The sequence below is a fragment of the Thalassophryne amazonica genome, chromosome 10, assembly GCF_902500255.1.
Source record: "Thalassophryne amazonica chromosome 10, fThaAma1.1, whole genome shotgun sequence".
NCBI classification, from domain to species: domain Eukaryota; kingdom Metazoa; phylum Chordata; class Actinopteri; order Batrachoidiformes; family Batrachoididae; genus Thalassophryne; species Thalassophryne amazonica.
The window spans coordinates 114,306,808-114,331,897 of record NC_047112.1 but is presented as its reverse complement, the minus strand read 5'-3'; the positions used below and the strand labels follow the sequence as shown (position 1 = coordinate 114,331,897).

Sequence of the window (25,090 nt, the reverse complement as noted above, 5' to 3'; positions counted from 1 at the left end):
CAGAACGCCATCTCATTATCTGCTTCAGCTGAAAGTCTTTAAGTTTGCACGTGAACATCATCCACAGGTGCAGCTAATAATGCTGATGAGGGTGAAGGACTCTTCTGCCAGCACCTTCTCCACAGACAAAAACCAGTTTGCATACCACCTGGAGAGCAAAGAAAAGAAAACAACACAAAAACATCCAGCCAAACCCCCCAACACACAACAAGAATCACTTGATTAACCTTGTAAAGCTGCATTTTCTTAATAACATAACATAAACATTTTTAAGTAATATAACTATTTCTCAGAGCTCTTTGAATCGAAAATCGATTCTGAATCGAATTGTCACCCCAAGAATTGGAATCAAATTGAATCATGAGTTGTTGCATGATTCACATCCCTACATACCACCTAAGATCATTTACAGTTTATATCCTCAACTAACTGCAGGCTTTTTGACACTCGTGAGGGCTTTTAAAAATACTGAAGGACTTATTCTCCCAACATTCTTACACAGCACACTGAAAAACATTCATTAAACTCTCATTACACTTATTTTAATGTGTTTTTTCTGGACTGTGGCAGTTGTAAGCATTCATGGTTTCATAGAGGAGTGAGAGGATTAACCCAAACACTCTCCACTGTTACAGAAAATCTACACACTCTGCTGCTGCTTTAGAAGGTAACTGTGTGCAGAGACTTTGTGAATGAAGAGCCCAAAGGTTTTGGCCACGTTGGAGGATTCCACGGTGGAGGACTGGCGAGGTGTCTATGGGGCGGCCCTGCAGCGGCTGCCGCAGAGCATCTTTTGGTTTCGTAGAATGTTTGACTAGAATAGTTGTATTAGTTCAAACGATGATGTCATCCATCTGCGTGTCTCCTCGTTTCCTGCAGGCGTGCCTTAATTATCTGCACACGTCAACACCAACACTGACCAAAATAGCGACAGTGAGAGGCGCCTTTAAGCTTCACTGCACAGACGGACAGAAGATTTAAGTTGAAACGGCACTAATGTGGTCTCTGCACTCTGCAGATGTGCTCACGTACTCGCAACCCTGCGCTGCAGTAGCCGCTTTAATCGTGATGCATGTCCACAGAATCAGGAACAGACTGAGATGCACAATAAAGAACCTCAAGAAAAAGGTAGGATCAGCTTGGTATTGGGATCAGTCAGACGGAGGCCCAGCTGCAGACCGCTGTCCTTTAAACTGCTTTATGAAGACAAAACAACATCAAAAGCAAACTGCTGCACTCTGAACGCACATAAGATGTGTAAAAATCTAAAGGGAGCAGGAGCACTGAATTTAAGGCAGGCTGTGATCAGGATGACAATTAATGTTCGTTTTCCTACACAAGAAATAAATAAAACTGCAGCTGCATTCTACAGCAGAGTGCAGGGCTTCTTGTATTTGAAGGGGTTTTCTGAAGCTGGAATTTCCATAAGAAGCAGGTCATTCTTGGCATGTTCTCTGCAGTAACGCATCAGGTCTGATGAGGCCTTCGACACCTGTGAAGACATTGATTTATGCACTGATTGATGTCAGCACACGATGCACTGGCTTTCCTAAAAACGCACCTTTATCCTCTCGATGCTGGCCTCCATCCTCAGCTGTTGCACAGTCCGGCGGGCCACAGTGAGGAAACTGGAACTGTGCATTTTAGATGACATTGCCGTCTCTGGAAAGTTCCGTTTAAGCCGGTGCTATTATAAAAAACACAATAAAACGTCGTGAGTGGGGCTGAAGGTGGTGTGCAATGTCAGATTACCATCAACACAAAACACAACTGGTTTCAGAGCAGAAGACGATGTGTCAACGTGTCTGAGCCTGACAGCTGTTGGAAGTTTTCAGGATGAAAATTTTGCAGGTACACTCACGTCCAGTTGTGCTCAAATGTTTTACGTACCCTGGTGGAGTTTTTGGTTTTTGACCATTGTTCAGAGAATATGACCTTTTTTTTTTTGACTCATGGTTAGTGGTTGGTTGAAGCCATTTATTGTCAAACAACTGTTTACTCTTTTTAAATAATAATGACAACAGAAACAACCCAAATGAACCTGATCATAAGTTTACATACCCCTGTTCTTAATACTGTGTGTTGCCCCCTTTAACATCAGTGACAGCTTGGAGTCTTTTGTGGTGGTTGTGGACGAGGCTCTCTGATGGTGAAGCTGCCACTGAATATGTTTTGGACTTTATTTACATCAATTACAAAGAAATACAAACAGTATGACACTCTATGATAAATCTGAATGGAGTAGACAGTTCTCAAAAACTGAGTGACTGTGCAAGAAGGAGAAGAGTGAGGAAAGTCACCAAGACACTCAGACAACCCAGAAGAAGTTATAGGGTTAAGTGGCTGTGACTGGACAGTGAAAATTTTGCATTTTGTATCACCACTCTTAGCTGCATAGTGGAGTAGAGCAGAGAATATACTTTCACCAAAACAGATCAAATCCAGGCTTACATCTCAGATGTACCTTCTGGCAATTTGTAGCTAAACTTTCAGGTCTTCTTGTTAAGAAAATCCTCTCTATACCACTTCATCATGAAGATGTATAACTGAACAGCAAACTGACCTGTAATCTGTTACTGCGGCTGATAGATCGAGTCTCTGCTGTTAATGAACCGCTTTGCACTACAAGTTAAAAGACTCGCAGTCCCTCATCTCCTCATAATGTCTCATTCTGCACGCAATGAAATTATGCCATGATCCACAAAACAATGAAATAAAATAATGTGAAAAATACTCAGTTTTGCCTCCGTGTCGAGTGGAGAAGCTGCAGACACCGTGCATGCGTGCTTGTCAATATAAGTGTTCCATCTGCAATCAAAAGGATTCTGCGGGTGAGAATGAACTGTTCTGACACCGAAAACAGGGTGCAGCTCCAACCAGAACCACTTGGTGGAAATGGGGCTGGCAGTAGCCTGTAAAAATCCATAAATTAATGGGGCTACTGAGATAATGGTTCTCATGCTGATGTCATTTCCTCCTTCTTTGAACATTCAATATGTTGTCTTTGTGGTGTATTCAACTGAATATAGGTTGAAGAGCATTTGCAAATCATTGTATTCTGTTTTTATTTACATTTCACACAACTTCCCAACTTCATTTGAATTGGGGTTGTACATACATTCCTGCATTTTATGCCTGAAACACATTCCATAAGCCGTTAAGATGCTGAAGCAATTATCACTTTATCATGTTTCCACTGGTTTTCACAACATTTAAAAGATATTTTGGTACTGAGGATACAAGTGATGAAGTGTTTCAGGTGAATCTCTGCAGGATAAGATCCCACAGATCGGGCCTGAAGTTCCCCACCATCTTTTCCAGTGGAACACAGTCGAATGAGGATGAAGTCGCTGTACAAAATCTTCCAAAAGAAACTCAGATTGTGTAAAATGACTGAGACACAACTAAGTGCAATAGGCTGCACGATCTGAACAGTGCTGCATCATCACTGTATCTTTATACGTCAGAGAAACGTCAGGCCTCAGCAAAAAAAAAAAAAAAAAAAAGCTGCAAATAAACAACTACTACAGCTAAGACGGAAATAATTGGTTAATGTATGAACAACTTTCCAAGAACCTCAACAGGGAGAGAATTTACAAAGACTTTCAAGAACTGACCTAATCAGGAACTAACTGTGCATCAAAGCTATGGCCTCAATAACGGATTCTGGTTTCATAATTCCCACTTCCAGGATACAAATGTCATTGTGTCACTCGCAGTGAAGTTCTTACGGTTGTACAATTGCAACAGTTAGTGTTGTTCACACAGACCCACAGTGGCAGATCTCAAAGAGAAATTCATTTGTATCTATTAAATCAGACCACAATGCAACAACGGGGGGTAAGATGGCAAGACCAAGTTAAAAATGTTCCCAGTAACACCATGTTTGACATATTTGTGAATGCAACATTTGTTCAACACCAACAGCTTAGAGCTCATATTTAGGGCACAGACATGTGAGCACACAAAAACCAAACCACCTGAACGTGACAAAAATAATCTCTGATGTGTTGCAGGGTAAATAATTGCAGTGGACAAGATTTTACAAAGAAGCAAGATGTAGTGAAAAGGATGAAACATGGGTGAAGGAAAAGATAAGGCCGTGCAACCTGCTAATCTGTCCACACACTCCTGTCTGCACCATCACCGCCGACCCGCTCGGGTGTAAGTGATTAAGGCCTCGCTCTCACTGCCTCCCATGCATTTACTGAGTCTGCGGGCTCGGTAAGTGCTCCACTCACACCGCCCCCATCCACTGTGTGGAGCTGTGGCCAACTCCAGCACTAGATCCAGAGACTACGCTTACTGTTCTGATGCAGAGCGCTCCAGCAGCCCGTAAGGATAGACTTCTTGCGGAAAAATCCACAGCACTGCAGGGTCTCAGTAACCACTGCTGTAGACCTGTGTGGCCACTGAGAGAGGTTTATATCTTTTTAATGACTTAGATTCTCTGCGGGTCCCGCATCCGTACCTCACAACGGTAACACCGGAGGCAGTGTGAGTGAAGGGTGATTAAAGCCATGTACACATGGAAACAGAACTTACACCTAAATACCGTATTTTCCGGACTATAAGTCGCACCGGAGTATAAGTCGCACCAGCCACTTTATCCATTATAAAGAAAAATAAACCATAAATAAGGTCCACTGGACTATAAGTCCCATGGACATACAGGTATGTTAACATGAAAAGTTCAGATAATATTGTGACGGCTACCGTTTTCGGATGCATATTTCACCAGTCTTAACTTGTAATCTGCAGAGTATGACTTTCTTTTTGGTGGCATTTTTTCAGGCCTTCTCCGTTGTCTTGTTATGTTATCAGTAACGTTAAAATTTTTATTTTTCTATGGTAGTCAGAAGTCGCAGGAACAGTCACCTCGAGTGCCCTCTCGTGAGCTGCATTTTACCTACAGATATGTTTGTATTTTGCGGACCACATTGCGAGCCGAACCATGCAGCGCCTACCTGCGCAGCTCATGACCACCCAGCGGTGTCGATCCAGCTCCTTTCAAGTGGAGACGCTAATCCTCCACCGTCGCTCACCCAATGCTCCCACGCAGCTCTCAGCGTCAACTTAAACACTCTGCTCACATTGATATCCAAGGGTTGAAGCTGTTTTGTTCGCCAAGCCGGAATAACAGCAAGCACCGTGTTTGTCAGCTTCACACGCTGTGGGTGAGGTGAGGAATACGCATCCAAAGTTCTGTTCTCTGACTGGTTATCGCGACCAGCGTGACTTATAGGACGGCCGCCATACTACAGTGCCCATGATGCATTGCATTTCCTTTTCCGGTGGCCATTTTAAAACATAGATCGACTCTGTCACGTAAAATTGTTTTGTTACAGTAAATTAATTGAGATCCTACCGGTATATTTTTCATTTATAAGTCGCACCGGAGTATAGGTCACACCCCCGGCCAAAACATGTAAAAAAGTGCGACTTATAGTCCGGAAAATACGGTAATCTTTTTCAAATAGTAAAAAAAATAAACTGTTTCAAAAATATCTGTGTACGTGTAACGGAGGCCAGCAGGTGTCGCTGTGCAGATGTAGTTAGTAAACCTCACTCCCAACAGCTCAAAAGGATTCTCTGGTCACAAGGCCAGAGCCCTGGGCTTTAGCCTTCTGGTTAGAGAGTCCGAGGATTGTGAGTTCGCGTCCCGAGGGGAGCGAATGGGTGGAGACAAAACAACACAACGCAGAGAGCAGCCGCTACATATGCACGAAACAACTGAAAACCACTGAAAACACTGTAGCATACATGTCAGGCCTGTATGTGGCGCTGTAATGCTCCAAAAAAAAAAAAAAAACTGTAACAAAGCTGTAGACCATGTGCATACAAAGTCAACTTTGGCTTCGAGCCATATTGGATTACAGTATAAGTCAACTAAACTACAAGAGAATGCTGACTGAGATTCATGTCAATCGATTTCTATTGAATCCACTAGATGACGGATGCAGCCTCTGAGCTGTTGCCAGCAGCTGCCATCTTGCTTAGTGTTATTCCGTGTCGTCACGCTTTAAATAGAAATCTATGATGCGCTAACTTAAACTTGGGTTAACGTGATCTGAAAATGCTGTTTTGTGCAGCATTCAGGTGCTGTGACAAGCTGACAAAGGACTATCAGCTGGTTAAATAAATAAAAAATAAATCATATTGAATGGTGGCGTGAGCTTTCATAAGTGTGTATTACTGTACATGTAATATAAGTGATTTGGGGAAATGACTAACAACACTGAATGAAGGTTAGAAAATGATTTATTTGTTGTTTCATCTGTTTTCTGCAGTGACTTTGATTTTACTGCCTGAATGCTTTGTCGTGATAAATATCTCACCATTCGTTTAGCGATTCAATTAGAAGTGTCACTTTCATAAGTCTCAGTTTATCCCTTTTTAATTAGCCTCGGGTTTCTTTTTCACATCAGGTTTTCCATCCTGAGATATTCTGTAAGAACAAAATCATAGAATGGAAATGCTTTTTCTCTCAGTTAGGTGGGTCACATGACCGTCGCTTTGACATTGTACTAATATAAGAATACACACAAATGAGATTAATACTTTCTGGCGTGGATGTTTCATTTTATTTGATATTTTTGCGGCGAAGCGTTCCATAAAGCGGCGCCACAAGTGGATTAAGAGCAGTCTTTAATATTCATGTCTTTAATATGATGCGAGCGTGTTACTTTCACCTTTGATTATTTAACTTAACTTCTTAATGAAATGAATTAAGTATCAGACTAGTATCTGGTGTCGTGGCAGACACTGTGTGTTTGACAAACTGATGGTATTATTTTCTAACTGGACTGTGACAAAGAAATTAATTCAAGTCTTATATAAATAGCATTTGTATTCTATATTTGTTTTGACAAATCGTGGCTGTACAGATGTGGGACTGAGTGGGAATAAATGTAACAGCACGGAAAATGCAGATTTATGGTGAAACCTTCTTGAAACATTGATTTCTATTTCAGTCTGCTTGTCAGACGCTAACCAAGAAGGCGGCACTCTGACACCAGCCAGTGAATGAGCGGCTCAGCCCCGGCCCTCCATCCAGTGAGTAAACAGAAATCAATGGTGTAAATTCAGTTATACCGATGTAATGGACACACTTCAGCTGTAGCATCGGAGACGTCCGACAGAGAAAGACGTAACATCTTGCGGCTGTGATTAAGGCTGATGTTAGAGATGTGGAGTTGTGACATCATCGTTTCAGAAACGTTGCGTACTGGTTGGTTGTGCACATGAAACATTTTTCAAAAAGTAGTGTTTGCGGGTTCGGGTTTGAATCACTTCCATGTGGATAAAATGTGGATACAAAACTTTTGTGGGTAAGTCTAAACTCGTCTCCGTATGGACGGGCCTAAATGTCATCATGCGTAGCACATTTCTGCCAAAGTAGCTGCTACAAATGTAAAGATTTTCAAGGAACATTTAAAGTTATGGTTTCCTAAAACTGAATGATGACATTAAAAACACTGCTACAATTTTAGGATGTTAAACTACAACCATGACAACGTGACAGAATGACCAAACAGAGGACGTCACAGTTGTTTTACTTTGTACGTAAATAAATCACAGACAAGCAACAGCGACTTTAGTCACCAGCAGAACTCTGTGAGCAGCAACCAGGCCTGAACTGCAGAGGTGTTTTGGGGAGCAGTCCCGCTGTACCCGCCCATGGCCACGTGTCGTGGCAACTCCTTGTTAGCGAGCAAGATCATTTCTTCATCGATTCCCAGATGGGTTGGAGGACCTGGAGATTATTGAACAGGTCCAGTCTCACCACGCAGTGTTTCTGACAGATGCTGCATGTGGTTGCTGTCAGAATGTTGCTCTTTGTCCTTCTTCTGTATCCTCGTCTCCTCTGTGTTGTTGTTCATCTGTATTTTTCTAAGACTTCCACTCCTCTGTGGATCATGGCTCACCAGCTGGCTCCGTTGCTCTCTTGTTCTTCCCAGGTATTCCAGTTGATGGAGGAGCTCTTGAGGTTAAATAGTAAACAGACTGCATTTATATAGCGCTTTTCCATCTGCATCAGATGCTCAACTCGCTTTACAATGATGCCTCACATTCACCCATTCACACAATCACACTCTGTCACTGATGTCATGGTGTTGCCATGCAAGACGCTCACTACACACGGGGAGCATCTTGGGGATTAAAGAGGTTTCCCAAGGTCCATTAGTGATTTTCTGGTCAGGCTGGGGTTTGAACCGAGGATCTTCTGGTCTCATGCCCATCGCTTAACCACTAGACCATCACCTCCCCAGGTTGTGCTTCAGAAGGTCCATGTAGCGTCTCTTTTGCTCTTCTCTGGACCGTTTTTCTTCACTCAGATGGGATGACACACACTATGCTCTGTAGGTTGGCTTCACCCAGGATGCTGATGTTCAAAGGGTAGAGAGTCTTCAGGTGGCGACGGTAGGTGATCCAGGTCTCAGATCTGTCCAGCAGGGTTGGCATGACAACAGCTTTGTAGATGAAGATTTTGGACTCATGTTGATGGGCTCTGTTGTTGAAAACACAGCCGCAAAGCCTGGTGAAGGCAGTTCCTGCACATTTCAGTTGGTGTTGGATCTTGTCATATCTGTATTTGATGACACTCAGCTGCCGAGGTATGGAAAATGGGTCACGTTCACCAGGACCTGTCCATGCAGTCTCACATGAGGAAGCTTTGGATTGACCATGTTGGGTAGAGGCTGATACAGGACCTGTATCTTCTTCAGGTTGATATGAAGACCAAGTATGGTGTAGGCCTCATTGAAGGTATCAAGGTTTTTCTGAAGACTTCTTCAGTGAAAGATGACACACTGCTGCCATTGGCATATTGGAAGTGGTGGTGATTTTCTTCTTGGCTCTCAGTCACTTCAGGTTGAAGAGCTTTCCATCCATTCTGCACACAATGGTGGCACTTTGACCTTGATCAGGTGAAGGACTGTGGCCATGAAGATGATGAAGCGTGTGGGGGTGATTACACAGCCCTGCTTCACTCCTGGTTGTACATTGAAGGCTTTTGTACATTTTCAATTTTTGTGCCATTTACCATAACTTTGGCAGACATGAAATCATGAAGACGCCCCAGGATCTTGATGAATTTCTCTGGACAGCCTGCTTTGCTCAGGATCTTCCACAGATGTGGGTGTGACATACAGTTGAATGCCTTTGTCAACTCAATGAAGGTGAGGTACAACGGCTGGTGTTGCTTTCGACACTTTTCTTGCAATAGGCGGGTAGTGAAGATCATGTGTATTGTCCCTCTTGATGGTCAGAAGCCACTCTGGGTTTCAGGCACAATGTTTTCTGCTAGTGGTCTGAGACGGTTGTTGGTAGTCTGTGCAACAATCTTGCCTGTAGTAGACAGCAAGGAGATTCCACAACAGTTTCCACAGTCAAACTTATGTCCTTTTCATTTGTGGATGGGGACAATCATTAAAGCTTTCAGGTTTGTGAGTACTTCTTCTTGAGTCCAGATTTTGACAATGAGTTGGTGCAGTTGAAATTGAAGAAGGAGACCTCCTTCTTCAGAGACCTCTTCAGGAATGTTGTCTTCCGCAGGTGATTTGTTGTTTTTCCTTGCCTCTCTATGAGAGTTTCATAGAGAGTTGGGGTTTGGGCTGAGTTCTTCAACGATGTCTTGTACTGGTAAATGGATGAGAACTTCCTCCTCCTCCACGATTGGTTTGGTGCTCAAGAGCTCTTCAAAGTGTTCTTTCCATTGAGCACTGATGTTATCTCTCATGTTCAGCAGGCTCAGGCCATCCTTGCTTCGCAGAGATGTTTATCCTTGAGTGGACTGGCCATAGACTGCTTTGGTGGCATTTCCATCAGTGAGAAAATGGATTTCAGCAGCCTTGTTTATCCACCACTAATTTTTCAGATTGCAAGTTTCATTTTGTTGAGTTGCTTTGCTTGCGTTGAGACTTTTTCTCTTGTCAGGTCAGATTTTTCTGGAGGTTGAGGAAAGCTTTTCGATTTTGGTCAGAGTCATTGGAGGTGCTGGTCATTTTGATCAAACCAGTCCTGGTGCTTCCTGTTTTGGTGTCTGAGGGTTTCTTGGCAGGTTCTTGTTATGGCTGTCTTGAGCCAGGATGGAGTACTTTGTGGGGATTCCTTTCATCAGGCACTGTTGAAACTCTCCTTTTTGTTTCTAGGTCTTCAAGTGTTGTGTGGGCCGCTGAAGAGGAGGTACTGCTGGCCCACCACCACTAGAGGGCGCCCTGCCTGGAGTGCGGGCTCCAGGCACTGGAGGGCGCTGCCGCCTTACGGGAGCAGCCAGGATGACAGCTGTCACCCATCACTGGAGACAGCTGATCCCAATCAATAAGGAGGTATATCAGCAGGACGGCATCTCCACCTCATTTGCCGAGATATCGCCTTACCAAAGAGGTAACAAACTCAGCCTACACATACGTGTGACTTTAATTGTGTTCTTGTGATTATCTGTAGGACAGCTGACTACCAGACAGCGTTCGGATAAGTACTCACCTTCCTACATTTCTTGGTTGTTGTTAACGAGAGGTGGAGGTGGACTCTCCACCCTCCGTGTTGCTGGGTGCAGCCGCATCCACACCTGACTGTTTCTGTTTCCTGCCAGCAGTACCGGATCCGACGAGCGGAGGCAGTGGCCACCTGGGAATTCGGGACTTGGCGGCTCCAGTATTCCCGGGGTTCGGTGGCAGAGGAAATCGGGTTGGTTCCGGTTCGATTTGGACAGACGTCTCCTATTGTCGAGCCTGCCCACACGACACCATTGTAATTAGACTCAATCTCCATATTGTAATCGGTTGTATTTGTTGTGCCTTTTTTCACAACAGTAAAACAGTGTTATTTGATTCCTCCATTGTCCGTTCATTTGCGCCCCCTGTTGTGGGTCCGTGTTCCTACACTTTCACAACATTCAAGCTTGGCACTGTTATACCTTTTGACAATTTTGCAGTATCCAGACCTCCTCTTGGGGTGGATGTTCAACTGGGTCATGGAGAAGATCAGATGGTCTGTCCAACAGTCGTCTGTGCCAGTTGCCTTGGTGGGCAGGACATCTTTCTGGTCAAGCTTTCAGACAATGATGTAGTCAAGCATGTGCTAATGTGTCGAGCAAGGGTGTTGCCTGGAGACTTTGATCTTTTGTTTTTGTCAAAAAATAAATATATTATTGTCTTACATGTGTACATGTCCTGTAGGATTTCATGCTTATAACAATTTATGCTTTTTTTACTTTCTTTATCTGTTTGCACTGAAAAAACTGAGAAGCTCTGAAGCTCTCTCCAATGTCACTGTACATTTTGTACAATGACAATAAACGCATTCTATAACCTTCATACAATTATTAATATCAAAGTAAGCGATGTCAGCAGCCAGAGGCTAAACTCACCTGTTTGAGAACTTGGCTTGTGTGCTGCAATCTCCGCTCTCGCTTTAGATTGCAGCACGTACCCACGCTTCTCACATTCACCATTTATGTGCAATTACCAGCATGGAGAATAAACATATCAATAAGCCAATCAATATAATAATCATTTTGAAGCTGTGTAACAATTCATTTAATTTTGCTGAGTTCCATCATCATGATATTCAATTATTTTAACAATTACACATTTCTTAATACAGTTCAGGTTATATGATGGGTTAATTCATAGAAGTAGAGAGACTGGAATGCCAACTCAAGATCTCGTTGAGTTCTGTTTGTGAGTTTGCGAGACTTAAAACACTCAGCCGCAAGAGTTGGGGTAATTTATTTCCTGTCATCTGTCAGCAATAAAACCAGATGCTCTTGTAAAGAACGCTTTCTGCATGTTTACTTGTGGTTTCTGCCGTGGGTTCAGTAAGTTATCTCCTCGATGTATGTTCGAAGTGTAGCTTGAATGAAGCCATTGTTGATTTTAAATCATATTCAGGACAAAACTTTATATTATTGATAAGAGGATGCAGAATGTCAGCAACTGTGGTGAAAAATCATGGTCAATAATCATTAATAATAATCATAAACATAATCATAAAACGTATTAAAAAAACACATAATTTGTCATTTTAAAAAAGCATCATAGTAAAACTCATAACTATAATAGTACAAAACTCATAAATAGTACAGTAAAAGTCATGAAACACCATAATAAAATCGTCAATCACAATAAAACTCAAACACCATAAAACAATCATAATATTTGTTTAAAGTAACACTTAGAGCATTTACCACATGATGAGGGAGGCTGTTCCACAAAGTTACAGCTCTATTTGAAAAAAAAAAAAAAAATTTTCTTCAACCAATCAATCAATCAACGTTTATTTATAGAGCCCTTTACAACACCGAAGGTGACCAAAGTGCTTCACAATAAAACAAAAACAATTTAAAATGTATAAGACAATTAAAACAATACATAAGTGCACACAACTAAAAGAGGAAAACACATTCAGGTAAAGTGTCACTGTGCTACTGCGTGTTGAAAGCCAGTCTGAAAAGATGAGTTTTAAGCCTGGATTTAAAGAGGCCAAAGTCAGTGATGGTGTGCATGTCGGGGGCAGTTTGTTCCAGAGTCTGGGCCCCGCGACTGAAAATGCCCGATCACCCCACTGTTTATATTTCACTCGAGGGACGTCCAGCAGGAGCTGATCTGAGGACCTCAAAGCTCTGGTCGAGCTCCGAACCTTCAGGAGCTCGGACAAGTACAGAGGGGCAAGGCCATTGAGGGCTTTAAAAACAAAAAGCAAAATTTTAAAATCAACTCTAAAAGAAACTGGAAGCCAATGCAATGAAGAAAGGACTGGTGTGATGTGCTGATGCAGTCCATGAGACGTTTAATGTTGTCCACTCGATTTGATGACACTGGCAGATAGATTTGCAGGTCATCTGCGTAACAGTGAAATGAAAGTTTGTGTCTTGTTATTACTATGGACCCCAATGGTAACATGTAAAGAGAAAATAAAATGGAACCCAAAATAGAGCTCTGGGGCACTCCACATGACAGAGGGGCAAAAGAGGAGGACAGGTCACCAATCATAACAGAAAATTTCCTGTTTGATAAATATGATTCAAACCATTTCAACACTGTACGACAAATACCAACATTTTTAAGTCGGTATAAAAGAACAGAATGATCAACAGTATCAAATGCTGCTGTTAGATCAAGCAGCACCAAAGCAACAGGGCATTTACCATCAACAGACAGGGCGACATCATTGCGCACTTTCAATATAGTGCAGACTCTGTGCTGTGTCTTGATCTGAACCCTGACTGAAACTTTTCCAAAACAGAATTACAATTTACGAACCTTTGCAATTGTGTAAAATTTTGGGGGAATACACACACACACACACACACACACACACACACACACAAACACACATATGTGTGTGTGTGTGTGTGTGTGTGTATAAAATCTCATATATATACAGTAGTGTTCAGAATAATAGTAGTGCTATGTGACTAAAAACATTAATCCAGGTTTTGAGTATATTTCTTATTGTTACATGGGAAACAAGGTACCAGTAGATTCAGTAGATTCTCACAAATCCAACAGCACCACCCATTCATGATATGCACACTCTTAAGGCTATGAAATTGGGCTATTAGTAAAAAAAAAAGTAGAAAAGGGGGTGTTCACAACAATAGTAGTGTGGCATTCAGCCAGTAAGTTCATCAATTTTGTGGAACAACCAGGTGTGAATCAGGTGTCCCCTATTTAAGGATGAAGCCAGCACCTGTTGAACATGCTTTTCTCTTTGAAAGCCTGAGGAAAATGGGACGTTCAAGACATTGTTCAGAAGAACAGTGTAGTTTGATTAAAAAGTTGATTGGAGAGGGGAAAACTTATACGCAGGCGCAAAAAATTATAGGCTGTTCATCTACAATGATCTCCAATGCATTAAAATGGACAAAAAACCAGAGACGCGTGGAAGAAAACAGAAAACAACCATCAAAATGGATAGAAGAATAACCAGAATGGGAAAGGTTCACCCATTGATCAGCTCCAGGATGATCAAAGACAGTCTGGAGTTACCTGTAAGTGCTGTGACAGTTAGAAGACGCCTGTGTGAAGCTAATTTATTTGCAAGAATTCCAAAGTCCCTCTGTTAAATAAAAGACGTGCAGAAGAGGTTACAATTTACCAAAGAACACATCAAAAGATGAAAAAAGAGAAATGGAGGAATATTTTGTGGACTGATGACCTCTACTGGTGGTTGGCTCTCACTGCGGTATTGTATCACTTCCTGTTCCGGAGCACAGCGGTGTTTTGCTGTATCTGTTAGCTGTTTAATCTGCGCAGTTAGATTGATCTAGTTAACTAGATAACGATTTGTTTAAACGTGCCTTAACTAAAGCACTCCCTCTGTTGAATCACCTCTAAATTATTTACACATTATTCACTTTGCGTGTTTTTAGGAATCCGCTAGCTTAGCGCAGCTACTAGTTCTTAGCCAGTTTAGCATGGCGGCTTCTCCTGTCTCTCCCGCACTTTTCTGCTCTGGGTGTGAAATATTTAGTTATTCCTCGGCCTCCTTTAGCAGTAATGGTACTTGTAATAAGTGTAGCTTATTCATAGCTTTGGAGGCCAGGCTGGGCAAATTGGAGACTCGGCTCCGCACCGTGGAAAATTCTACAGCTAGCCAAGCCCCTGTAGTCGGTGCAGACCAAGGTAGCTTAGCCGCCGTTAGTTCCCCTCTGGCAGATCCCGAGCAGCCGGGAAAGCAGGCTGACTGGGTGACTGTGAGGAGGAAGCATAGTCCTAAACAGAAGCCCCGTGTACACCGCCAACCCGTTCACATTTCTAACCGTTTTTCCCCACTCGACGACACACCCGCCGAGGAACAAACTCTGGTTATTGGCGACTCTGTTTTGAGAAATGTGAAGTTAGCGACACCAGCAACCATAGTCAATTGTCTTCCAGGGGCCAGAGCAAGCGACATTGAAGGAAATTTGAAACTGCTGGCTAAGGCTAAGCGTAAATTTGGTAAGATTGTAATTCACGTCGGCAGTAATGACACCCGGTTACGCCAATCGGAGGTCACTAAAATTAACATTGAATCGGTGTGTAACTTTGCAAAAACAATGTCGGACTCTGTAGTTTTCTCTGGGCCCCTCCCCAATCGGACCGGGAGTGACATGTTTAGCCGCATGTTCTCCTTGAATTGCTGGCTGTCTGAGTGGTGTCCAAAAAATGAGGTGGGCTTCATAGATAATTGGCAAAGCTTCTGGGGAAAACCTGGTCTTGTTAGGAGAGACGGTATCCATCCCACTTTGGATGGAGCAGCTCTCATTTCTAGAAATCTGGCCAATTTTCTTAAATCCTCCAAATCGTGACTATCCAGGGTTGGGACCAGGAAGCAGAGTTGTAGTCTTACACACCTCTCTGCAGCTTCTCTCCCCCTGCCATCCCCTCATTACCCCATCCCCGTAGAGACGGTGTCTGCTCCCAGACCACCAATAACCAGCAAAAATCTATTTAAGCATAAAAATTCAAAAAGAAAAAATAATATAGCACCTTCACAGTTAAATGTGGTCTATTAAACATTAGGTCTCTCTCTTCTAAGTCCCTGTTGGTAAATGATATAATAATTGATCAACATATTGATTTATTCTGCCTTACAGAAACCTGGTTACCGCAGGATGAATATGTTAGTTTAAATGAGTCAACACCCCCGAGTCACACTAACTGTCAGAATGCTCGTAGCACGGGCCGAGGAGGAGGATTAGCAGCAATCTTCCATTCCAGCTTATTAATTAATCAAAAACCCAGACAGAGCTTTAATTCATTTGAAAGCTTGACTCGTAGTCTTGTCCATGCAAATTGGAAGTCCCAAAAACCAGTTTTATTTGTTATTATCTATCGTCCACCTGGTCGTTACTGTGAGTTTCTCTGTGAATTTTCAGACCTTTTGTCTGACTTAGTGCTTAGCTCAGATAAGATAATTATAGTGGGCGATTTTAACATCCACACAGATGCTGAGAATGACAGCCTCAACACTGCATTTAATCTATTATTAGACTCTATTGGCTTTGCTCAAAATGTAAATGAGTCCACCCACCACTTTAATCATATCTTAGATCTTGTTCTGACTTATGGTATGGAAATAGAAGACTTAACAGTATTCCCTGAAAACTCCCTTCTGTCTGATCATTTCTTAATAACATTTACATTTACTCTGATGGACTACCCAGCAGTGGGGAATAAGTTTCATTACACTAGAAGTCTTTCAGAAAGCGCTGTAACTAGGTTTAAGGATATGATTCCTTCTTTATGTTCTCTAATGCCATATACCAACACAGTGCAGAGTAGCTACCTAAACTCTGTAAGTGAGATAGAGTATCTCATATAGTTTTACATCCTCATTGAAGACAACTTTGGATGCTGTAGCTCCTCTGAAAAAGAGAGCTTTAAATCAGAAGTGCCTGGCTCCGTGGTATAACTCACAAACTCGTAGCTTAAAGCAGATAACCCATAAGTTGGAGAGGAAATGGCGTCTCACTAATTTAGAAGATCTTCACTTAGCCTGGAAAAAGAGTCTGTTGCTCTATAAAAAAGCCCTCCGTAAAGCTAGGACATCTTTCTACTCATCACTAATTGAAGAAAATAAGAACAACCCCAGGTTTCTTTTCAGCACTGTAGCCAGGCTGACAAAGAGTCAGAGCTCTATTGAGCTGAGTATTCCATTAACTTTAACTAGTAATGACTTCATGACTTTCTTTGCTAACAAAATTTTAACTATTAGAGAAAAAATTACTCATAACCATCCCAAAGACGTATCGTTATCTTTGGCTGCTTTCAGTGATGCCAGTATTTGGTTAGACTCTTTCTCTCCGATTGTCCTGTCTGAGTTATTTTCATTAATTACTTCATCCAAACCATCAACATGTTTATTAGACCCCATTCCTACCAGGCTGCTCAAGGAAGCCCTACCATTATTAAATGCTTCGATCTTAAATATGATCAATCTATCTTTGTTAGTTGGCTATGTACCACAGGCTTTTAAGGTGGCAGTAATTAAACCATTACTTAAAAAGCCATCACTTGACCCAGCTATCGTAGCTAATTATAGGCCAATCTCCAACCTTCCTTTTCTCTCAAAAATTCTTGAAAGGGTAGTTGTAAAACAGCTACCTGATCATCTGCAGAGGAATGATCTATTTGAAGAGTTTCAGTCAGGTTTCAGAATTCATTATAGTACAGAAACAGCATTAGTGAAGGTTACAAATGATCTTCTTATGGCCTCAGACAGTGGACTCATCTCTGTGCTTGTTCTGTTAGACCTCAGTGCTGCTTTTGATACTGTTGACCATAAAATTTTATTACAGAGATTAGAGCATGCCATAGGTATTAAAGGCACTGCGCTGCGGTGGTTTGAATCATATTTGTCTAATAGATTACAATTTGTTCATGTAAATGGGGAATCTTCTTCACAGACTAACGTTAATTATGGAGTTCCACAAGGTTCTGTGCTAGGACCAATTTTATTCACTTTATACATGCTTCCCTTAGGCAGTATTATTAGACGGTATTGCTTAAATTTTCATTGTTACGCAGATGATACCCAGCTTTATCTATCCATGAAGCCAGAGGACACACACCAATTAGCTAAACTGCAGGATTGTCTTACAGACATAAAGACATGGATGACCTCTAATTTCCTGCTTTTAAACTCAGATAAAACTGAAGTTATTGTACTTGGCCCCACAAATCTTAGAAACATGGTGTCTAACCAGATCCTTACTCTGGATGGCATTACCCTGACCTCTAGTAATACTTTGAGAAATCTTGGAGTCATTTTTGATCAGGATATGTCATTCAAAGCGCATATTAAACAAATATGTAGGACTGCTTTTTTGCATTTACGCAATATCTCTAAAATTAGAAAGGTCTTGTCTCAGAGTGATGCTGAAAAACTAATTCATGCATTTATTTCCTCTAGGCTGGACTATTGTAATTCATTATTATCAGGTTGTCCTAAAAGTTCCCTAAAAAGCCTTCAGTTAATTCAAAATGCTGCAGCTAGAGTACTAACGGGGACTAGAAGGAGAGAGCATATCTCACCCATATTGGCCTCTCTTCATTGGCTTCCTGTTAATTCTAGAATAGAATTTAAAATTCTTCTTCTTACTTATAAGGTTTTGAATAATCAGGTCCCATCTTATCTTAGGGACCTCGTAGTACAATATCACCCCAATAGAGCGCTTCGCTCTCAGACTGCAGGCTTACTTGTAGTTCCTAGGGTTTGTAAGAGTAGAATGGGAGGCAGAGCCTTCAGCTTTCAGGCTCCTCTCCTGTGGAACCAGCTCCCAATTCAGATCAGGGAGACAGACACCCTCTCTACTTTTAAGATTAGGCTTAAAACTTTCCTTTTTGCTAAAGCTTATAGTTAGGGCTGGATCAGGTGACCCTGAACCATCCCTTAGTTATGCTGCTATAGACGTAGACTGCTGGGGGGGTTCCCATGATGCACTGTTTCTTTCTCTTTTTGCTCTGTATGCACCACTCTGCATTTAATCATTAGTGATCGATCTCTGCTCCCCTCCACAGCATGTCTTTTTCCTGGTTCTCTCCCTCAGCCCCAACCAGTCCCAGCAGAAGACTGCCCCTCCCTGGGCCTGGTTCTGCTGGGGGTTTCTTCCTATTAAGGGGGGGTTTTTCCTTCCCACTGTAGCCAAGTGCTTGCTCACAGGGGGTCGTTTTGACCGTTGGGGTTTTACATAATTATTGTATGGCCTTGCCTTACAATATAAAGCGCCTTGGGGCAACTGTTTGTTGTGATTTGGCGCTATATAAAAAAACTGATTGATTGATGAGAGTAAAATTGTTCTTTTTGGGTCCAAGGGCCGCAAACAGTTTGTGAGACGACCCCCAAATCTGAATTCAAACCACAGTTCACAGTGAAGCATGGTGGTGCAAGCATCATGATATGGGCATGTTTCTCCTACTATGGTGTTGGGCCTATATATCGTATACCAGGTATCATGGATCAATTTGGATATGTGAAAATACTTGAAGAGGTCATGTTGCCTTATGCTGAAGAGGTCATGCCCTTGAAATGGGTGTTTCAACAAGATAATGACCCCAAGCACACTAGTAAAAAAGAAAAATCTTGGTTCCAAACCAACAAAATTAATGCCTCACAGATGTGAAGAAATCATGAAAAACTGTGGTTATACAACTAAATACTAGTTTAGTGATTAACAGGATTGCTAAAAAAGCAGTTTGAACATAATAGTTTTGAGTTTGTAGCATCAACAGCTTCCCACTGTAGCCAAGTGCTTGCTCACAGGGGGTCGTTTTGACCGTTGGGGTTTTACATAATTATTGTATGTCTTTGCCTTACAATATAACGCGCCTTGGGGCAACTGTTTGTTGTGATTTGGCGCTATATAAATAAAATTGATTTGATTTGATTTGATTTAAAGGACAAGTTGGGATATGGCTATCTCGGCTTTCAGTGCTTACCAGTCGAGTGAGTATAAGAGAAATTTGTCACCGGTTCTGTTCATTATTTTTATGGACAGAATTTCTTGGCGCAGCCAGGGTGTAGAGGGGGTCTGGTTTGGGAACCACAGAATCTCGTGTCTGCTGTTTGCGGACGATGTGGTTCTGTTGGCTTCGTCAAATCAGGACCTTCAGCATGCACTGGGGCGGTTTGCAGCCGAGTGTGAAGCATCCGGGATGAAAATCAGCACCTCCAAATCCGAGGCCATGGTTCTCGACCGGAAAAAGGTGCTTTGCCCTCTTCAGGTCGGTGGAGTGTCCTTGCCTCAAGTGGAGGAGTTTAAGTATCTCGGGGTCTTGTTCACAAGTGAGGGACGTCGTGGTGAAGAGAGAGCTGAGTAGGGGGGCAAAGCTCTCGATTTACCGATCGATCTACGTTCCGATCCTCACCTATGGTCATGAGATTTGGCTCATGACCGAAAGAACGAGATCGCGAGTACAAGCGGCCGAGATGAGCTCGGTCAGTTAAGGTGGCTCGGGCATCTTTTCCGGATGCCCCCTGGACGCCTCGCTGGAGAGGTGTTCCGGGCACGTCATACTGGGAGGAGGCCCCGGGGAAGACCCAGGACACGTTGGAGGGACTACATCTCTCGGCTGGCTTGGGAACGCCTTGGGGTTCCCCCGGAGGAGCTGGGCGAGGTGTGTGTGGATCGGGAGGTCTGGGCGGCTTTGCTTGAGCTGCTGCCCCCGCGAACCGACTCCGGATAAAGCGGAAGAAAATGGATGGATGGATATATATATATATATATATACGAAGCGTCCAGCCCCTCTCCAGGAGTTAGGTACCAGAGCCCAAGCTGTGCGTGGAGGTGAGCCCGACTATCTCTAGTCGGTATCTCTCAACCTCCCACACAAGCTCAGGCTCCTTCCCCCCTAGCGAGGTGACATTCCACGTTCCAACAGCCAGGGGCTGTGAGCATGGATCGGGCCGCCGGGCCACCCGCCCTCGACCGTCACCCAATCCTCTCTGCACCCGACCCCCATGACCCCTTCTGCAGGTGGTGAACCCACAGGAGGACGCCAGAAAAAATGTCTTTTTTCTGGTGTCGCCCACGGGAAGAGGCGGAGAGCTGGGGTCACATTGCTTATTGCTCCCCAGCTCAGTCGCCAAGTGTTGGAGTTCACTCCGGTGAACGAGAGGGTTGCATCCCTACGCCTTCGGGTTGGGGACAGGTCTCTCACCGTTGTCTCGGCCTACGGGCCGAGCAGCAGTGCAGAGTACCCGACCTTCCTGGAGTCCCTGGGAGGGGTACTAGATAGCGCTCCGACTGGGGACTCCATTGTTCTCCTGGGGGAGGGATGTGATCGGGAAGCACTGCCTCCCCGATCTGAACCTGAGTGGTGTTCAGTTGTTGGACTTCTGTGCTAGTCACAGTTTGTCCATCACAAACACCACATTCGAGCACAAGGGTGTCCATAAGTGCACGTGGCACCAGGACACCCTGAGCCGGAGGTCAATGATCGACTTTGTAGTCGTATCATCTGACCTTCAGCCACGTGTCTCGGACACTCGAGTGAAGAGAGGGGCAGAGCTGTCGACTGATCACCACCTGGTGGTGAGTTGGATCTGCTGGGAGGGTAGGAAGCCGGTCAGACCTGGCAGGCCCAAACATATCGTGAGCGTCTGCTGGGAATGACTGGCGGAACCGTCTGTCAGCAAGGTCTTCAACTCCCACCTCCGGGAGAGCTTCTCCCAGATCCCGGGGGAGGTTGGAGACATGGAGTCCAAGTGGAACATGTTCTCCACCTCCATTGTTGATGCGGCTGCTCGTAGCTGTGGTCGCAAGGTCTCTGGTGCCTGTCACGGCGGCAATCCCCGAACCCGGTGGTGGACACCGGAAGTAAGGGATGCTGTCAAACTGAAGAAGGAGTCCTACTTATCTTTGTGGGTAGGTGGGACCCCAGAGGCAGCTGACAGGTACCGGCAGGCCAAGCATGCGTCGCAGAGGCAAAAACTCGGGTATGGGAGGAGTTCGGGGATGCTATGGAGGAGGACTATCGGTCAGACTCGAAGAGATTCTGGCAAACCGTCCGACGCCTCAGGAGGAGGAAGCAGCTCTCCACCAGCACTGTTTACGGTGCGGGTGGGGAGCTGTTGACCCTGACTGGGGATGTTGTCGGGCGGTGGAAGGAGTACTTCGAGGATCTCCTCAATCCCATCATCACGTCTTCTGAAGAGGAAGCAGAGACTGGGGACTCAGAGGCGGACTCATCCATTACCCAGGCCGAAGTCACCGAGGTGGTTAGAAAGCTCCTCGGTGGCAAGGCTCCTGGGGTGGATGAAATCCGTCCTGAGTACCTTAAGTCTCTGGATGTTGTGGGGCTGTCTTGGCTGACACGCCTCTGCAACATCGCGAGGCGATCGGGGACAGTGCCTCTGGATTGGCAGACCGGGGTGGTGGTCCCTCTGTTTAAGAAGGGGGACCGGAGGGTGTGTTCCAACTATAGGGGGATCACACTCCTCAGCCTCCCCGGTAAGGTCTATTCCAGAGTACAGGAGAGGAGATTTCGACCGATGGTCGAACCTCGGATTCAGGAGGAGCAGTGTGGTTTTCGTCCTGGTCGCGGCACACTGGACCAGTTCTACACGCTCCATCGGGTGCTCGAGGGTTCATGGGAGTTTGTCCAACCAGTCCACATGTGTTTTGTGGATCTGGAGAAGGTGTTCGACCATGTGCCTTGGGGCACCTTGTGGGGAGTGCTCCGGGAGTACAGGGTCCGGGGTCCTTTGTTAAGGTCTATCCGGTCCCTGTACAACCGCAGCAGGAGTTTTTGACAGCTCTTGCTTGCCTCTACTGGTGGTTGGCTCTCACTGCGGTATTGTATCACTTCCTGTTCCAGAGCACAGCGGTGTTTTGCTGTATCTGTTAGCTGTTTAATCTGCGCAGTTAGATTGATCTAGTTACCTAGATAATGATTTGTTTCACAGTGTAATCTTTACATGCCTTAACTAAAGCACTCCCTCTGCTGAATCACCTCTAAATTATTTACACATTATTCACTTTGTTTGTTTTTAGGAATCTGCTAGCTTAGCGCAGCTACTAGCCCTTAGCCGGTTTAGCATGGCGGCTTCTCCTGTCTCTCCCGCACTTTTCTGCTCTGGGTGTGAAATGTTTAGTTATTCCTTGGCCTCCTTTAGCAGTAATGGTACTTGTAATAAATGTAGCTTATTCGTAGCTTTGGAGGCCAGGCTGGGCGAATTGGAGACTCGGCTCCGCACCGTGGAAAATTCTACAGCTAGCCAGGCCCCTGTAGTCGGTGCGGACCAAGGTAGCTTAGCCGCCGTTAGTTTCCCTCTGGCAGATCCCGAGCAGCCGGGAAAGCAGGCCGACTGGTTGACTGTGAGGCGGAAGCGTAGTCCTAAACAGAAGCCCCGTGTACACCGCCAACCCGTTCACATTTCTAACCATTTTTCCCCACTCGGCGACACACCCGCCGAGGATCAAACTTATTGGCGCCTCTGTTTTGAGAAATGTGAAGTTAGCGACACCAGCAACCATAGTCAATTGTCTTCAGGGGGCCAGAGCAGGAAGACATTGAAGGAAATTTGAAACTGCTGGCTAAGGCTAAGCGTAAATTTGGTAAGATTGTAATTCACGTCGGCAGTAATGACACCCGGTTACGCCAATAGGAGGTCACTAAAATTAACATTGAATCGGTGTGTAACTTTGCAAAAACAATGTCGGACTCTGTAGTTTTCTCTGGGCCCCTCCCCAATAGGACCGGGAGTGACATGTTTAGCCGCATGTTCTCCTTGAATTGCTGGCTGTCTGAGTGGTGTCCAAAAAATGAGGTGGGCTTCATAGATAATTGGCAAAGCTTCTGGGGAAAACCTGGTCTTGTTAGGAGAGACGGCATCCATCCCACTATGGATGGAGCAGCTCTCATTTCTAGAAATCTGGCCAATTTTCTTAAATCCTCCAAACCGTGACTATCCAGGGTTGGGACCAGGAAGCAGAGTTGTAGTCTTACACACCTCTCTGCAGCTTCTCTCCCCCTGCCATCCCCTCATTACCCCATCCCCGTAGAGACGGTGCCTGCTCCCAGACCACCAATAACCAGCAAAAATCTATTTAAGCATAAAAATTCAAAAAGAAAAAATAATATTGTTGTGTGGGCCGCCAGAAGAGAAGGTACTGCTGGCCCACCACCAGAGGGCGCCCTGCCTGAAGTGCGGGCTTCAGGCACGAGAGGGCGCTGCCGCCACGGACACAGCCGGGGGTGACAGCTGTCACTCATTATCTCATGACAGCTGTCACCCATCTACACTTCATCATACTACTCCATAAAACCAGGACGTCATCTCCACCTCACTGCCGAGATATCATCTACCTGTGAAGGTAATTCTCTGCTAAACTGAAAACACTGACTAATAGTCTGAACTTCCTTGCAGCTGTTTTCCTGTAAGTGTTTCCTTATCTGTGGGATTGGCGTTTGGTGTGATCAGCGACGGCTTCGCCTCACACTCCAACCAGATAAGTGGTTAACAGGAGCTGCACGAGTGTGTGATTAGAGGTGGAGGTGACTTTCCACCTTCTGACTGTTTTTGTTACTGGGTGTGCACACACCCACATCTCACTGTTTGTGCTCCTCACCAGCAGTACCAGATCCGACAGTTGGGGATGGTGATCACCTGGGAATTCGGGACTTGGCGGCTCCAGTATTCAACTGGTTCGGTGGCGGCGGAAATCGTGTGGTTCCGGCTCTTCTCAGGACAGACGTCTTCTATCCTTAAGCCTGCCCACACGTCACCTTTGTGTATTGAACTATGACGTCGGCAATCGAGAACTCCTTGCGGTGAAAGAGGCTCTTGAGGAGTGGAGACACCTGTTGGAGGGAGCGTCTGTGCCGTTCACGGTTTTCACTGACCATCGGAACCTGGAGTATATCAGGACCGCCAAGCGGCTGAACCCCAGGCAAGCCCGCTGGTCACAGTTCTTTGGACGTTTTGACTTCCGGATCACCTATCGCCCCGGGACCAAGAACCAGAGATCGGATGCCTTGTCCCAGGTACACAAAGACGAAGTCAAAACTGTGCTGTCGGATCCACCGGAGCACCATCATTCCGGAGTCCACTATCATGGCCACCCTCACCTGGGATGTGGAGAAAACCGTCCGGGAGGCCCTGGCACGGAGCCCGGACCCCGGAACTGGTCCGAAGAATCGTATGTACGTCCCACCAGAAGCCAGAGCTGCAGTCTTGGATTTCTATCACGGTTCCAAGCTCTCCTGTCATCCAGGGGTACGAAGGACCGTGGCAGTTGTCCGGCAGCGCTTCTGGTGGGCGTCTATGGAGGCCGACGTCCGGGAGTATATCCAGGCCTGCACCACCTGTGCCAGGGGCAAGGCAGGCCACAAAAGGTCCCAAGGACTTCTCCAGCCGCTTCCTGTGCCTCATTGCCCCTGGTCCCATATCGGCCTGGATTTCGTCACGGGCCTCCCGCTGTCCCAGGGCAACACCACCATCCTCACGATAGTGGACCGATTCTCCAAGGCAGCCCACTTCGTGGCCCTCCCGAAGCTCCCAACGGCCCAGGAGACAGCAGACCTCCTGGTCCACCACGTCGTCCGTCTGCATGGGATACCAACTGACGTAGTCTCGGATCATGGTCCCCAGTTTT

At 44.9% G+C, this 25,090-nt stretch overlaps 1 protein-coding gene across 1 annotated transcript in view; it reads right to left on the bottom strand.

Annotated features, from left to right (window-relative positions):
* Positions 1–1,230: 1,230 nt before the first annotated feature.
* The window catches only part of si:dkey-44g17.6 (guanine nucleotide-binding protein G(I)/G(S)/G(O) subunit gamma-12), a 41,237-nt gene continuing 17,377 nt past the window's right edge, over positions 1,231–25,090 (bottom strand). Inside the window, exons 2-3 of the mRNA XM_034179136.1 lie at positions 1,562–1,687; positions 1,231–1,492 (exon numbers count right to left, since the gene is read on the bottom strand). Of these exons, the coding sequence (XP_034035027.1) occupies positions 1,367–1,492; positions 1,562–1,654 (219 nt within the window). The 5' untranslated portion in view covers positions 1,655–1,687 and the 3' untranslated portion in view covers positions 1,231–1,366. The remainder of the gene's footprint in view (positions 1,493–1,561; positions 1,688–25,090) is intronic.